General features: G+C 44.2%; 1 protein-coding gene across 1 annotated transcript in view; it reads right to left on the bottom strand.

Annotated features, from left to right (window-relative positions):
* Positions 1–3,691: 3,691 nt before the first annotated feature.
* The window catches only part of ARK2C (arkadia (RNF111) C-terminal like ring finger ubiquitin ligase 2C), a 119,311-nt gene continuing 106,252 nt past the window's right edge, over positions 3,692–16,750 (bottom strand). Inside the window, exons 4-8 of the mRNA XM_074994360.1 lie at positions 12,268–12,397; positions 9,946–10,050; positions 8,995–9,090; positions 6,858–6,964; positions 3,692–4,588 (exon numbers count right to left, since the gene is read on the bottom strand). Of these exons, the coding sequence (XP_074850461.1) occupies positions 4,471–4,588; positions 6,858–6,964; positions 8,995–9,090; positions 9,946–10,050; positions 12,268–12,397 (556 nt within the window). The 3' untranslated portion in view covers positions 3,692–4,470. The remainder of the gene's footprint in view (positions 4,589–6,857; positions 6,965–8,994; positions 9,091–9,945; positions 10,051–12,267; positions 12,398–16,750) is intronic.

Genomic DNA, 16,750 nt, shown 5'->3' on the forward strand with positions numbered 1-16,750 from the left:
AGTGACTTTAAAAAGTATCACTGGCATTCGGAGCATACATAGAGGTCAAAAGGTCAAATTTCAACACTCCACCTGGGGAAAGTTGCTGACCCTTGGTCAATATTACGTTACAATGGTCCTGGTTCTGCTAGCTCTCTGAGCAAGGAACTCCCATTGAAGACACTCTGTGGGGCTTGTGGGATCCACCCTGATTATTTGGCTCTGAGACAGGCTATTTTCCTTCAGCGCATACGGGCATGAGTGAAAGGATCACCATAAGTTTGATTATGAGTGCAAATAATATTTATATATATATATATATATATATATTTAAATATATATATATGTGTGTGTGTGTGTGTGTGTGTGTGCTAAACACAGTCACTATATTGCAGTTCTCCACTATGTCACAGCATACAGAATCAAAGGTTTGCATTTGTATGGAATGTATCCAAGGTAACAGCACCACAGTAATACAGTTGGTAACCACACACCCTGATTTTTTTGACATAAGCTTTACCCCCCACAAATCCCCCCATGTTTAATTTTTTACGTACCGATGCATGCAAAGCATTCCATTCCCAGAAACAATGCAAAAAATGAGGTAATAGGAGTAATAAAAAAAATTAGTATTAATTTCTAAATAAATAAATTATAATTAAAAATGCAAAAACAACTATAAAAATAATTAAATAAGAACCCACAATATCTACAAGTTAGTCATAAATTATGATTGTTAAATATAAGGCATTTAAACTCACAAAACCCTGTAAACTATGTTTTGTTTCTAGAGATTTGTTTCGAAAAAAATCACTCTAGTAGCTCATTCTACTCATACAAGCTATTTAAAGACAAGGGAACCTGACGCACCAAATGCAAATTTCAGCCACTACAAGCGCTCGCGTGCCACTGTATCACTCACTCACACAGACCATGGAAGTTTGGTGCTTTCTTCACCATTTTAAAAACTGTGCTTGTTCATTAGGCAAATAATAATACTTTCGCATAGACGTAAAACATGGAGCGGAAGAGCTCACTTCCTCCCCACTGAACAGTTCATTCCAAGCAAGGGCCTCGATTGCTCCTTTCCTTCCCACTGAATGGTTTGTTCTAAGCAAGACCCTGGTCTTGAAAGGTTCTGAGCACCTTCTGCAAGGTGCTGAGTAGCTGTAATTCCCATTCACTTTGTCAGAGGATCCTCTGCCCCTCCCTGGACACGTTGAGCTCTGGCAGGACCAGGCTAGAATGCATAATGGAGAGAATGGATTACAGTGCGTCTCAAGAGAGACATCTTGTTTTGCTCAATCGTGTTACTTTTTAACGATACATGACTCTGCTGCTGCTGGAGCATGGCCCAGGCAGTTTATTGCCCACGGCATTCAGCCCTTCTAATCTAAGGGCTCATGTCATCAAGTTCAAGCAGATCTAGTAGAAACGACCACACTTATCTAATGTCACCTCAAAGGCAAATTAAACAGGACTAGCATTTTTCAGAGTGGAGTTTTGCGCTCATCTTTTGACTTCCCAACCCATCCCCCTTCGCCCATACTCTGTTCCCATCATATGCACACACAGGACCAGAATAGGGGTTCCGACTAAATATTTATAGATTGCCTCTTCTTCCTCTGCCATTGTAAATTATTATCTTTCCCGCCTTCCTCTGCCACTTACCTGTGCCTTGCAAGAGCTGCTGAAGAGATGGCAACCCTGGGTGAAATTACTGCAGTGAATTGGACAGCATCTCCTGCATGAATGCCAATGCAGACACGCGCCCTGGCCCTATCATTAACTTTATTCTCCAGACTGGAAGAAAATATGTCACAAGCATCTGGGAAGTCAGAATTTTCCAATTACAGCTCGCGAGAATTCTCCAAGCAGTGTAATTTATGTTCATCTCCACTTACAGACCATTATTTAACTCCTATGAAACAGGCACTCATGGGAACAAGAAATCATACTCCATATAAGCATCCTAAATATATATTTCTGATTAAAAATCCTCTAGTTGCTTTTTCTTTTCACTCTCTGAGTACATGAAATATATACTAAAAGCCCGGAGAATCATGGCTGTTGATTCCAGTCCTCCAGAGGGCTTTCAGATAAAGAAGACTGAGTAAAGAGCCAGCGTGCTCTTAATTCAACATCTCTCACAGCAAATCTTCTGAAATATTTATTGCAAAGGGAATATGGCTCAGAAAGTGCCATTATTTTGGCATGTCACTGATAACTTTGAGTCTTTATTTTGCTCATAATTATAACTGACGCCGCCAAACTAGCACCTGTTCATTTTTGAGATCACACCCTACTTAAATCTTAGATAGGTTAAGTTTTGTGCATCCACATACAGACACTTCTATATTTTAAAATGCAGGACAAGTAATAAAACGATCCCACGCATCTAAATTCCCTTCCTGTACTGACATTTTTGTGTTGTCAGCAATTTCTTATGGATAATACAATTGAACTATCCTGTCATTTTCCCCCGAATCTTGTCATCGGAACAACTATCTGAGATTTTCCACAACAAGGCATGGAGAAAAAAATATTATTAAAAAAAAACAACCTTCAAAATTCCACCCAAGCTGCAATCTCCTCTCTTATTCTTACTGCAGAAAGCTATTTCATGTAAATCACAAAGGAAAGAACAGGAGAAAGGAATTTAGTGCAGGATGCACTTTGAATCAACCCCCTTTCTCTCTTTCCTCTCGGAGCCTGAAAAGGAGGTGAGATGGCAGAACAGCTCCAGAGGATTTAATTAGATCATTTGATGTTTCTTAATTTGACCAAAGATGACCATGAGATTAGGAATTAAATTGTAAGAAGGGCATGTTAGTTGTGTTCAATATTCCCCATTCTGGATCCTGCTTTAGTGGAGAATATGATGTCTGCTTTTATTCTGAGAGAAGGAAGGATGAATTTTCGCCACATTGCTGGGCCAATTAATCCTCCAAAGAACACCTGCAGGGTCTAATGACCATGACCAGCTTAATAGGTTCTCCTTCTCCAGCAAGCAGACAGTGGCTTTTTCACCACAGGTGTGGTGTCAGGTTAGCATATGATACATTTTCCCCTAGGGAGTTCTGGGCCTTGTCTGGAGAAAATGGAACACCTGCTGCTCCCATGGACATCAATCGGCCAGACAGATTGCAGGGGCCTTGCCAGTGCTTCGGAAGATGAGACAGCGATAGAAAAAAAAATTCTCAGTAATAAAACACGAAATGGCCCTGCTTGGATGCTGCACCCTAAGACACATTGGCTGCATCTACACTAGCCAAAAACTTCGAAATGGCCATTTGCATGGCCATTTCGAAGTTTACTAATAAAGTGCTGAAATACATATTCAGCACCTCATTAGCATGCAGGCGGCCACAGCACTTCAAAATTGAGCGGCTTGCTGCTGTGCGGCTCATAAAGATGGGGCTCCTTTTCGAAAGGACCCCGGCTACTTCGAAGTCCCCTTATTCCTATGAGCGGATGGGAATAAGGGGACTTCGAAGTAGCCGGGGTCCTTTCGAAAAGGAGCCCCATCTGTACGAGCCGCACAGCAGCAAGCCGCTCAATTTTGAAGTGCTGTGGCCACCTGCATGCTAATGAGGCACTGAATATGTATTTCAGCACTTCGTTAGTAAACTTCAAAATGGCCATTTGCATGGCCATTTCGAAGTTTTTGGCTAGTGTAGACGTAGCCATTGTTAAACTATGGAAGCAGAGTCATTCCCCAGATGCTGCCCTATATAAAGTGTCCAGCACCAGCAGATAATCAAGAGCAAAATTTCTGTCTACCATTTTGTTCATGTCATTTCAATTATTATTTTTAAGCTTCTTTAAACGAGTAACACACTGTAAACCACAAAGTAATAAACACGGATGAGGCAAAGAGCACAATCCTTCTAACTGTCAATAGGAATTTGCTTTTTCACCTCTTTTCTTTTTCCTAACAGTGGGAAGATTTCACTTTTTTCCTTTTTTTTTTTTTTCCTTCTCCTTTGCCACATTTCAGTCAGGCACCAAAATAAGGAACTGATGAAAAAAATATTTGGTGCAAATTAGGTTAACAGCGACATGTCCACCACAAGATGACTAGGGCACCAAACACAACATTTCTTAAGCTAACATGCTCCAGTTGCTGTCCACAGAAATAGCTAAAGACCCCCTAACATGTGTCTACTTATTCAAGAGGTATATATACAATCCTTGTGACACCCAGGATTGCCAGGCCAACTAACTGCACACTAGTCCCTTCATATTCGATACTAAATCTTCTGCAGCACAGGGCCTTCTACCTCTGGGAATACCAGCTCCCCTGCATCGGACCAATATGGCTGTGAGGATCCTCTCCTACGACTAGATATTGTGCCACCAGTTCCTCCTTTTTGTTAATGTGCTTGCAGACTTTTCCTCTAAATCAAATGGCTCAGTAGGCAAAATTTTGCTGCAAGGGCTTATGGCCATATGACCTGGTAAGGAAAATGGTGCATCGCATTGGTTCTTTCAGCTGTCAGAGCCAAGTTGTGTTTCAATGTCCACTCTGCAGATTGGGCACTTCTTGCTGGTGGCTAGCCACTGATCCACGCACACTTGGTGAAATAGATGCATACAGGGTAAACGCCTGCAAGAGAGGATCACATGCGTGTTAACAGCCAGTGCAGCGATGGGTAGAAAAGGCACAAACACAGCACACATATAGGATGCAGTGAGGGAGAGACTCGAGCATTCAGCATTTAGTAGGGTTCATACGTTCATGAATATCAAGACCTGGTGAGCCCATTATGACCATCTCCTCTGACCTCCTACATAAGGCAAGACAAAGATCCCAGTAATTTCTGCATCAAGCCCACATTTTCTGTTTAAACCTTGGCAACTCTTTTAGAAAGACATTCCGGCTTGATTTAAAGACGGATGGAAAAACCTGCCATACATACCCCTAGGCACGTTGCTCCAATGCTCAACAGCTCAGACTGGTAACATTTCTGGACTCTCTGCTGGGTGCAGTTTAGTGGTGTTTAAGTGTGGCCATGCTGAGCTGCCTGGTTGGCACTTGCAAACTAAACTTCAGCACAAACAGTCACTGGCTACCCTCAGCACCTTATTTCCCAGACTTCCAAAGAGTCACACAAACACTCCTCCATCTTCTAGAGAAGCAAATCAGGGTGAAAAACAAGCAAAGGGCCAGTACCTTTAGCTTGCACATGAGCCCTTGAATGACCCTGGTGTTTGGAGGATGGCAGAGCCTGGTCCCTCCACAAAACCAGTGAAGGTCCGCAGATCCCCAGAGGAAGTAAGTGGTGGGGGCAGGGAGAAGGCAGAGAGCCATGGCTCCCTGCAGCTGGACTGGACTTACCTGCTTACGAGCTTATTAGTGCCCCTTCCCCCTGCATTCATTGCAGCCCTGCTCTGCTCCCCAGCAAAGGCTGCCCTCTGTGTGCCACCCATGATCAGGCCAAAGTTTTGCCAAGACACAGGCAAGAGCTCAGTGAGAAGCACAGCACAAGTAATCCTACTGCAAGCTGGTTACTTTAGGGTAGAAAGGAAGCTCACTGTTCCATGTCGTCTGCAGCATGTTCTGTTGCTATTGTAACGGCCCTGGGCCAACTTGAACTTGAGGCCTCTGGAGCTTAGTGCATGAGGCGCTACAGTTTAAGCTAAAAGCCAGCAGGCTCTCAGCTCAGGCTGTAGATGAGACTCATTCTTTCTCTTTGAAGTGGTCTCAGCACCACTACCTGGAACAGTGAACCACCCCTCGGTGTGTGGGTTACATTATTCTGGCCTAGAGCACCTGGAAAGTGATGCCAAAAAACTCAAAACTTCCTAAGTGGCCATAATCCAGCTTCCAATTTTGGGAGCTCAGTTGAAGACTCCTAAAACTCTGGCTGCCATCCCCCTCTCACCTCACGAACCCTCATGCACTAAGCAGCTGGACTGCAGAGGATCCAGAAGCAAAATCCCAGATCCAGGCATCCCTGAACCTGAAATCTAACTCTTCTAATGGCCACTCCCACCATAATGGGTCAACTCCAAAAATCCAGCTGCCAACACCTTGGGACTAGAGAGATTTGCATATCGAACAGAAATCTGTCACTGCCCACTGATTTAGCTGCCTAACCACTTGTCCCCTGCTGCCACACAAACACTGACTGGCAGTGACATGGGCCTGAGAACACAGGGGCCCAGATGGTGGTGACCCAAAGCAGAAGTCTCTGTTGACAGCTTTGCCTTCGTGTTGCGTCATAGCTCCCTCTCACCACAGATTATAAAATGGACTTAGGGAGATTCCAATGATGTTCAAATTCCTACCGTCACCTGCCCCCTGAATACTCAAAGGGAGCTCATCAGAACAAAAGCTTTGACAGCCTCGCCTTAAAAACCTACCAGGGGGTGGAGAACCAGTTAGGCACTCAGAGCCCTGGACAGAGTGCAAAGAGCCACTTACTATATAAGTATTTTTATCTATCTACAGAGATACAATAAATACATCTCTATAAAGAGATAAATAAAAATGCCCTCCCCCTCCCGCAGAGCCAGGCACCCCCAGGCACCCTGCTCTCACCCAGTGCCCCCGACCCCAGAGCCAGGCACCCCCAGGTCCACGCTCAAAGCCAGCAACTCAACAGAGCTGCCACTGCCACCCACTTCTGCCCCCATGTGCTGGGGCACACGCACAGAGTGGCGGACAGCACACCCAGCATGCAGCTGTGAGCAGGAGCCTCACTGAATTGCTCAAAGTGCTGCAGGCAGCTCGAGAGCCACGTTGCCGCCCCTGACCTACACATGCAGTCATGGACAATTTCCAGGGCAATAAAATCCAAACCAAGCGAGAAATGATTGAGAGTGAGAGGAGGGAAATGGAGAGCTAAGGCCCTCCGTGGGGAAGGTTTTACCTCACGTCTTCTCCGTCTTCAAGCATAGACAGACAGATTGTGCATTTCTCATCGGTGTCCGACTCCTCCCCATCTTCCTTCTCAGCTCTGCCTTCCTGTGGTCTTCTCTGTGACGGGGTGAAAGATGCAATGGGATGAACAAAAGGAGAGACTACGACTTGCTAACGTTCCCTGAGGCCTCTGCAGCTGGGGGAATCGGACTAGCCAGCACCTCATTGGCAACTGAACGGACCCACCATGGAGGGAAGCTTGCCCAATCCTAAGTCAACAGCAACATGGGTGCCAGTTGCTCCTGGTGCTCCAACTGCCAAATTGCACCAGGCGAGGAGAGACTGACCCAATAATGTCAGCGTCCCAAAGGAGCTGGGCGACCATCATGAGATCCGCAATTAAAGCCACAATCATCCATAATTAAAGCCACAATTATTAATCACGTCATGATTAAGTCTCAGGTGCTGAAACCTTCACAGCCTCTTGAGCAGTTCCAGGGAACAATAACAATGCTACATCAACCCTCCAAGATACCAACAAAATTCCCACAGGGGCTGTGCCTGGATATCCCAGGAGGTATCCCAGATATTGTTGTTTCCTGTAGACTCTAGAAGCGTTTGTGCCACAGCATTTACTGCACTAACTTACATTCCAATGAAGATACCTTGGTTCCGCAGTCACTCTGGAGTGGGCATCTGTTCTTTGCCTTGTGCTAAATGTCAACAGACCCCAGCCCCACTGTGCTAGGTGCTGTACAAACAGGAAAAGTGCCTTTCATGGAACTCTCTAGGTAAAAGCAGAATTCAGCCTGTGAGCTTTTCCCATTGATTTCCATAGTTTCCAGGTCCACTCGCATTTCCATTCCTGAGAAAGAATGATCTAAACCCAGCCCAGCCCAGCAAGTAAAACAGTAAAAATGTCTCAGGCTGCACTCTTCTTCTTCCTCCATTGGAAAAGGTTCAGAATAGGGCAATAAAAATTATCAGGGGTTTGGAATGGGCACCATAGGAAGAAAGATTAAAAAACCTGGGACTTTTCAGCTTAGAAAAGAGGAGACTAAGGGGGGATGTGATAGAGATCTATAAAATCATGACTGGAGTGAAAAATGCGAATAAGGAAAAAATATTTACTTGTTCCTATAACATAAGAACTTGGGGTCACCAAATGAAATTAATGGGTAGCAGGTTGAAAACCCACAAAAGGATATTTTTCTTCACACAGCCGGCCCATGGAACTCTTTGCCAGATGATGTTGTGAAGGTCAGGACTTTAATGGGACTCAAAAAAGAACTAGATATATTCACAGAGGTTAGGTCCACCAATGGCTATTAGCCAGGATGGGTAGGAATGGTGTCCCTAGTCTGTGTGTGTGTCCAAGGCTGGAAATGGATGACAGAGGAGGAATCACTTGGTGATTAGCTGTTTTGTCCACTTCCTCTGGGACTGACCACTGTCAGAAGACAGGATGCTGGGTGAGATGGACCTTTGATCTGACCCGGTATGGCTGTTCTTATGTTCTTGAGTTCTCTCTCATAGATCAAAAGTAAAGGGACCTCTTGGAGTTTTGAGCACCAAACCTGCATATGTCACTTTCTCTGATGGGAGAGCACAGATGCTCTGGGTGTGAGAACTGCTAGTGTGGGATGTAGACTCCAAAGGGACAGAAACGTACATCCACAGCTTTCCTTACATGTGTGTAAGCTGCAGGCACCTTCCTGAGTGTGCATAAATGATAAGTGTTTACATGTCTGTGCACACACGCAGGTGTGAGCACCTTCTTAGCACAGGTCCACAAGTCAGCGAAGGAGAACTACAACTCCTGAGTGGCAGAAGGATGAGGCCTGACCAGTTGTGCTCCACTGGCACTTCAGTTTCTAAGCCTCACAACAATTGAGATGGGCTGTGGCGATTCTGGATTTAAATTGCTCCCCCCTGGATTTGGGGGCTTTAGTTCTGGCCTCAATCTAACCTGAATTCAGTACCTCACCACTTCCCATCAAGTTTCTTCCCATTTCTCTTAACCATGAGTCATCCTCAGACAAGCACAGTGACATGTCTCTTTAGCAGATACCCTCATTCCCTTCAGAACCACAAGTCAGACCTCCTGGGAGACTTGCCCATAGATTCAACCCTGGCCACTTTCTCACCTTTTTATACTTGTGTGGGAAAGTGAATCTCTCGATGGTGTTCTGTACAGCTCCCCGGTTCACGCTACCTAATCGGTCTTCCAGCTGCAGCAGCTCCTTAAGCAGAAAATATCCACAGGACAAATGACAATCTCCCAAGAACACCCCTACACATTTGTTCTGCTTTGTGGTGAACATGGAATGTAAGGATCTTTTCTTACCATTTGTTCAGAGAAAATATACTTTCATGTTAATAATACTAGGTTGCACTTTCATGAAGTCTTTTGTCAAAGAATCTCCAATTAACACACATGGTCCCAAGCCGCAGGATCCAGATTTGGATTTCTGACACTTACAAGTCCAGGATGTTTGAAAAAGGAGTTTGCTAATCAGGTGACTCTCTACAGATTATTGACTTATCAAACAGTAGTTAATTCTCAGTTCACTCCTGTGGAGTAGGTGGAGTCTCACCTCCAGACAGGAAAAATGAAACTGAAATTAGGTGATATACTATTGGCCACCCACTAAACCAGAGTCAAAAATAGGACCCAGGCATCCAGATACACACAGTGCCTTGCTGTAATCGCTACACTTCACTGACAACTCCAATTGACATAAAAATTATGCTTTTTAAAATAATCTGGACACAAATATTCTGCCACATAAGCATTACTGTCTCGGTAGGTTTCCCAAACAGGGTAAAAACTGGGTCAAAGTTTAAAAAAATGCTGGCCTGTAAGTGTTGTCTGTCTTCCCAATGGTTCTGTGCACTACACTAACAGCATGATCCAAGTTGCCTCCCCAATGGGCTCTGAATGAGGTCCTAACTGCATCTATTTTTAGCATTCCTGGACCTACCATGTTGGCACCAGTTTGGAACAGCTGTTAAAAACTTCTTTGGACAGGTCTTATGCAGGTTCCCAGGGAAGCAGAAGGGGGTTAAGCAATCATTTAAACCAGTTAGGTACCTACCTCATAACTTTCCCTTACAGCAGATGTGTGCCTGCTTGGATTCAGTCCCTGAAGAGCAAGTAACTGCAGCTGAGGATAAGGATAGTTTCTGATTTCATGGACAACCTTCAAGAAGTGCGGAGGAAGAGAAATCACATGTGTTAGCACACAAAAAAATCCCCTAGTTGCCCGACTTCAAACCTTTTTCACATGCAAAACATCAGAGCAGATTGACAACTAGTTTGAGGCCCAAAATGAAGATTTCCTTTAAAACAAAGAAATCATAAGGGTTTTCTTAGTGAAATCCACTCTTAGTAATTGTATTGTGGTGATTGTTTTATACTGTGTACTGTATTGCCAACACTAGCAATTCAGAAATCATGACATCAGTGTAAAATAATCCAGTAATACATCTGGAGTTCTCTTTATTTGTTCTCTGGGTTTTAACTATCCCGGTAGTATTTGGATTACACATGAAAAAAACATTTTTTTAAAGGAAATCTGAGATTCTCTTCTACTCACATGATTCTAGGAACTGGGGACTTTATATCAGATTAAAAAAAAGAGATAAAACAGATAAAATCCACATCAGATATTACAAGATGAAATCAAATTAATAAAGTAAACTGGGTCAATATCCAAAGCACAACATCCTGCTAGGACGAGAGAATCACAGAACCATAAAACTGGAAGTAAGCTCAGGAGGTCGTGACAACCATTTCCCCGAGCGCCATCTAGACTATCCCTGACAGGTATTTCTCTAAACCTGGTCATAAAAATCTCCAGCACTGGAGATTTTACAAATTCTCTAGCAATGTATTCCAGTGATTAACCACCCTGACAATTCAGAAGTTTTTCCTAATGTCCAACTTAAACCTCCCTTGCTGCAATGTAAGCCCACTTCTTCCCACGCTATCATTAGAAGCCAAGGAGAATGATTTTTCTCCCTCTTCTTTGTAACAACCTCTTTGGGTATTTGAAAGCTGCTATGTCCGCTCTTGGTCTTCTCTTTTCCAGGATAAACAAACCCACTTCTTTCAATACTCCCTCTTAGGTCATATTTTCTAGACATTTAATTAGTTTGTTACTCTTCTTTGGACTTATTCCAATTTGTCCACATCCTTCCTGAAATGTTGCACCCACAACTGAACACAATACTCCAATTGAGGCCTAATTAGCACAGAGTAGAGCAGAAAAATTACTTTGTCAGTCAGGGCTGTGAAAAACTACATCCTTGAGTGACCTAAGTTAAACCAACAAAAGCACTGGTGTGAACTATGTCAGTGGAAGATTTTCTCTTGCAGACACAGCCGCCGTCATTCATTGGGGGTAATTTAATTAGACGGAAAGAGCTCTTTCCAGTCACAGCAGTACAGATGTGCCGCAGTTACATTGCTAGTGTAGACAAAGCCCAGGTGAAACTGGTCATCGCCCATGTCACGTGGCAAGCAAAGAATTAACAGACAGCATCATGTTGATGCTGAGACTTACAAAACCGCCTGTAGAGGAGAATATAGTCCCAATTCCCATTAAAATCTCATTTTGAATTTTCATCTTAAAACCATAACACCCAAGCTGGGGGGTAAGGACTTCTCTTAAAGAATCACAAATCAGGAGATGGGATTCAAAACAGCATTTGTTTTTAAGAACATGATTTGTGGGAGAGAGATCGGACTGATGATTTTTGAACTCATATAATTAACACCAGACATGATGAAAAGTGATTAAGATTCTTTTAATGCATTACATTTTAGCATATTGCAAGGGGTATATTGGTAATTCCTCTCCAGAAAGGTGTGATCATTGTGCTGTTAGCCTCCTTTAAAATGTGAATAGAAACAGGCTCTAAAGATTTGTATCAAGGACCCTTTGAGTGGAATGAGATACAAGGGTATGATTCTCATGAACGCACAGACTAAATTCAGAGGGGACTGTCGTGATCATCTTGTCTAATCTCCTAAAGTCCCTTTACACCACAGCAGCACTAAAAAGGAATTAAATTACATTTAAATCCACTTTAAGGCCACATTACGTGTCCAGATTGGTGCACTTATGGTTTAGTACCCACAGTTCATTCCAAAGCTTTTCCAGTACCTCTAAATTTGGTGGACCAGTGAGTTTAAAAATTGGTGTAGCACCACTGACCGCAACAGAACTAATCCTATTTTCTTTTCCTAGCCAATGAGTACAATGATACAGACTTATCCTCTCTGGCAGACTCCCTCCCTCAGCCAGAGGTAAAAGAGACTCTTACAAGACAAGTGATGGAATAACAGGCTTTATTTTGACTGCTTTCTGGCAGACAGTACATATAACCTTTCCCAGCAGAAATGTTTCACTTACCATCTGCGCTGAGGACGTGTTTCTGGGGAAATGGTGCATTCTAGACGTAGTTAAGTAATGTTGATAGTGCTGAGGAACTGGCCTGACCTGAAACTGGGTGTGCGGCAGTCCAGCATCAACACTAAGGTCCCTGTAGGAATGAGACCAAAAATAGATATATTCAGAAAATGCTAATCATAGAATAATAGGGTTGGAAGGGACCTCAGGAGGTCATTGAGTCCAACCCCTACCCAAAGCCGGGCCAATCCCAATTAAATCATCCCAGCCAGGGCTTTGTCAAGCCAGGACTTAAAACCCTTACTTTTAAATGCCACACTTCTATTTCTGAGCCTAGCTACAGAGCCAGTTAATATTCATAGCATGCTCCCCCATAGTGGGCATGCAGTTCATTGTATCCCATTCTCAGCTACAAACCCTGGGGGAGGCCATAAGCTACCCCACATTTACAGCAGTGTAACGTAGCAGAGCTAGTTCTGATCCTTCACCACCTTAGTCTTTGTGCGAGGCACTGACACTTTGTCAAAGTGGGTGAAAAGTGGTAGTAAGAGGCCTGATTTGCATGTGTTCAGGCCAGTAGAGACATAGGCCCACAGGCTTCACAGATAAAACAATAATAATTCTATAACTTTATTAGTCCCTCATTAGTCCTCCAGGACACGATAGATATAGGCAACATCAATCAACAGATTCAGAACAGATTTTGCTTTCTTTCACGTCAGTGTAAATTGGGAGTAATTCTATTGGCTACAGATTCTGCCCTTTTCAAGTATTCATACTGATCGTACTTTGCTTATACGCTTTACATACACAAGAGATGCCTCACCAACCACTACAATGCAATAGCTTCCAATGTGAAACAAAGCATAAAGAAGAGCAACAGTAGCATAGGGAGAGAAGAACTAAAACTGCAAGGAGTATTTTAGCTAGGCAGAATACCCACCACCCAAACTGGAATGAAGCCAGAACACCGCAGGGTGGTGGTCAAATATGAATGGTGGAGCTTTACCACCACCACCAGAGTCAAGAGCTGGAATTTATATAATAGTCAAAAGTTGGCCCAGCCCATAGAACAGAACCACCCAACAGATCACAAGGGTAATGATCCAACAGTGAGGAAGCAACCCAAATACAACGCTTTCTGCAGCCCCAGTGAAGTCACTGGAGATTTCCTTCGTGAGGTTGACTTCACCAAATGCAGTGGTTCACTGCACAAAGTGAGATGGTGCACACCTGACCCTAATCTATCAGGTGCCAAAAGTCTCTGAACTGCCAAACAACTATTAAAAGGAAACAAGGAGAAGGGACCAATATATAGGAGGGGAAAGGAATATATCCAAGGGGCAGAAAGTGGGCTGGACGATAGAAGTTCATCAGTTTGAAAACCAGTAAAGACCATTCAACCATCCAGTCTGTTTGCAGGTTAGATTATCACCTAGTGGGCCTTTCTGTAGGTCAATGGCAAAAGAATTTCACTCAGCTCCTCCTCTGTTGAGCCTGACCACTTGTGTTTGGTTAAAGCAGCTCTTCCAGAAAGACATCTGGGCTACGTCTACACGTGAAGTCTACATCGAAGTAGCCTATTTCGATGTGGCGACATCGAAATAGGCTATTTCGATGAATAACGTCTACACGTCCTCCAGGGCTGGCAACGTCGATGTTCAACATCGACGTTGCGCAGCACCACATCGAAATAGGCGCAGCGAGGGAACGTCTACACGCCACAGTAGCACACATCGAAATAAGGGTGCCAGGCACAGCTGCAGACAGGGTCACACGGCGGACTCAACAGCCAGCTGCTCCCTTAAAGGGCCCCTCCCAGACACACTTGCACTAAACACCACAAGATCCACAGAGCCGACAACGAGTTGCAGACCCTGTGCATGCAGCATGAATCCCCCGCTGCAGCAGCAGCAGCCAGAAGCCCTGGGCTAAGGGCTGCTGCACACGGTGACCATAGAGCCCCGCACGGGCTGGAGAGACAGCGTCTCTCAACCCCCCAGCTGATGGCTGCCATGGAGGACCCCACAATTTCGACGTTGCGGGACGCGGATCGTCTACACAGTCCCTACTTCGATGTTGAACGTCGAAGTAGGGCGTTATTCCGATCCCCTCATGAGGTTAGCGACTTCGACATCTCGCCGCCTAACATCGAAGTTAACTTCGAAATAGCGCCCGACGCGTGTAGCCACGACGGGCGCTATTTCGAAGTTAGTGCCGCTACTTTGAAGTAGCATGCACGTGTAGACACAGCTCTGGAGACATCTAGAGATGGAGAATCCACCACTATTCTCATCTCAGGAAGAAGATACAGTTTGTCTCATTGCATACCTCCTGCTTTCACCATACAGTAATTAATGATTTCCATAAGCCCTCAGAGGGAACCAGCTCCTGTGCATTCACCCACAGACACAAAATTGTGAGCAAAAACTTGCAGGCAAACCCCTCTCTCTTGCTGCCCAGAGTCCACGGCGGAGAGCTGGAATGTTATCTCCATTTGTAATTCAACGGACAGATCCCTGGGTGCATTGGCAAGAGAAGTCTCATGGCAAACAGTGCCATCAATGTGGTTCACTTTATCAGACTGATGCAAACAGGCATTCTACTAACCACTGTATTAGCACTTGACCAGAGAAACCCAATGAGAAAAGAGGACTTGCTTTGCCTTCCAATCCATTCTCAAGTTTCCTTTTCCTTAAGCAAAGAAAGAGAGCAGCCAGCATGCCGGCTCATCATATTTAAGGTACTAGTTAAGTGGTGATCAGAGTTTGATTCAATAGTCTGAGTGGGAAAAGAATCCACATAGGAATAGATTACGTGGACTACTGAAGAACAGGTGCTGTGTACTTCCTGCTGAATAGCAGTGCCTCCCAGTGTTATCCAGATCTAATTAATCTCTGTACCAGAAGACAAGACCTGACCTTTCTATGAATGGAGCAAGGCTTTAAATTTGTTGTGTATTTCTGGACATCTTACACTTTCTAAACATTGGCTTTTCCTGGCCCCAGGTGGGCAAGCCTGACTGTGCTGTAATGCTGGCTAAATCCACACACACTGAACTTGTCAATGACTTAATCACCAGAAATTGTGTTTTCAGTGTGTGTGTGTGTGTGTGCATGTGTATTTATATAATGTTACCTTGAACTGTCTTTTTCTCGTCTCTGGTTTTCTAAGTAATAAATGATTATAGCTAAACATGAAACATTCCTTCCAGGGACTGTGGAAGCTGCTTCCACTCATCAGCAGATGGCAGACATGAAGACACAGCCACTGTAGAAGTCTTTGGCAGCTCTGCTGCTTGCAACACCCTGAGCATTAGGAGAGAACGCCAGAGCCCGCCTGTGCCATTTCTCTGGCTTACTCCTGCCTTGGCTTGGCTGTACCAGGCCTCCTGTCACCTAAGATCTCAAAGAAAGCAGAGCTGCCAAGCCTGGGAGAAGAAGGCCCGTTGAAGGGATAAAGGCTGCAAAGTATCAGAGAGGTAGCTTTGTTAGTCTGTATCTTTGAGAACAACAAGAAGTCCTGTGGCACCTTATAGACTAACACATTTTGGAGCATAAGCTTTCATGGGCAAAGACCTGCTTCATCAGATGCATGAGCCCACTCATGCATCTGACAAAGTGGGTCTTTGCCTACGAAAGCTTATGCTCCAAAATGTCTGTTAGTCTATAAGGTGCCACAGCACTTCTTGTTGTTCTTGAAGGCTGCAAAGTGTTACAGAAGGGAAGCTGCCATATGTGGAGAGATTTAAACGCTGCCTCACTAATACTATGGAAAAGAGAAGATTACAAAATCCAAAAGCGAGATGGGGGAGATAAAAGCACTGTGGTTCTGCGGTCTGTTTGCGGCTCTGCTGTTAATTATGATGGACTGCATAACAGCAGCATAGGTGTGCATGATGCTACACAGATGCAGGAATGACTCTGCTTTCAAGGAGCGTGTTATAATCTAAGGCCCCATTCCTACAATGACTTCTCCGTCTTTCAGGCTTTTCACTTTTGAGTTAACTAGATCATCTCTGGAGGAAGCACTTAACAGAATGGGGTTAGGAAAAATGGGACATTAAGACCCAGTGGTGCCCACATCTTGTCTTGCCTTACACAGCTGCATATTCTGCATATGTAAGGATGCCTCTGCATGGACCTACTTTAAATAAATAAATAAATAAATAAATAAATCAGGCCTGCTACATGATTTTGCTTCACAGGCAGGAGGATCGACCTAACAGACTATACTGGAGGTTTTGGGGGCATTTTGTAATGAATAAAAATGACAAAGTAGCTCAGGGAAGCAAAAACCATCACCACCCTCTCCATTCTTGCACAAGCAAACACTGGCACAATCTTTTGATGCTCAGACATCACAGATTCTCATCCTCTTGCAATGCTGGTAGAACTCATCTCACTTGGAGATAATAATTGAAGGATTAGAGTCTGCATAACAGATTGCTGGTATTCACTCTATGCATACTCAAAAGACAATTTAT

This window comes from Carettochelys insculpta, chromosome 5 (genome assembly GCF_033958435.1).
Source record: "Carettochelys insculpta isolate YL-2023 chromosome 5, ASM3395843v1, whole genome shotgun sequence".
Taxonomy (NCBI): domain Eukaryota; kingdom Metazoa; phylum Chordata; order Testudines; family Carettochelyidae; genus Carettochelys; species Carettochelys insculpta.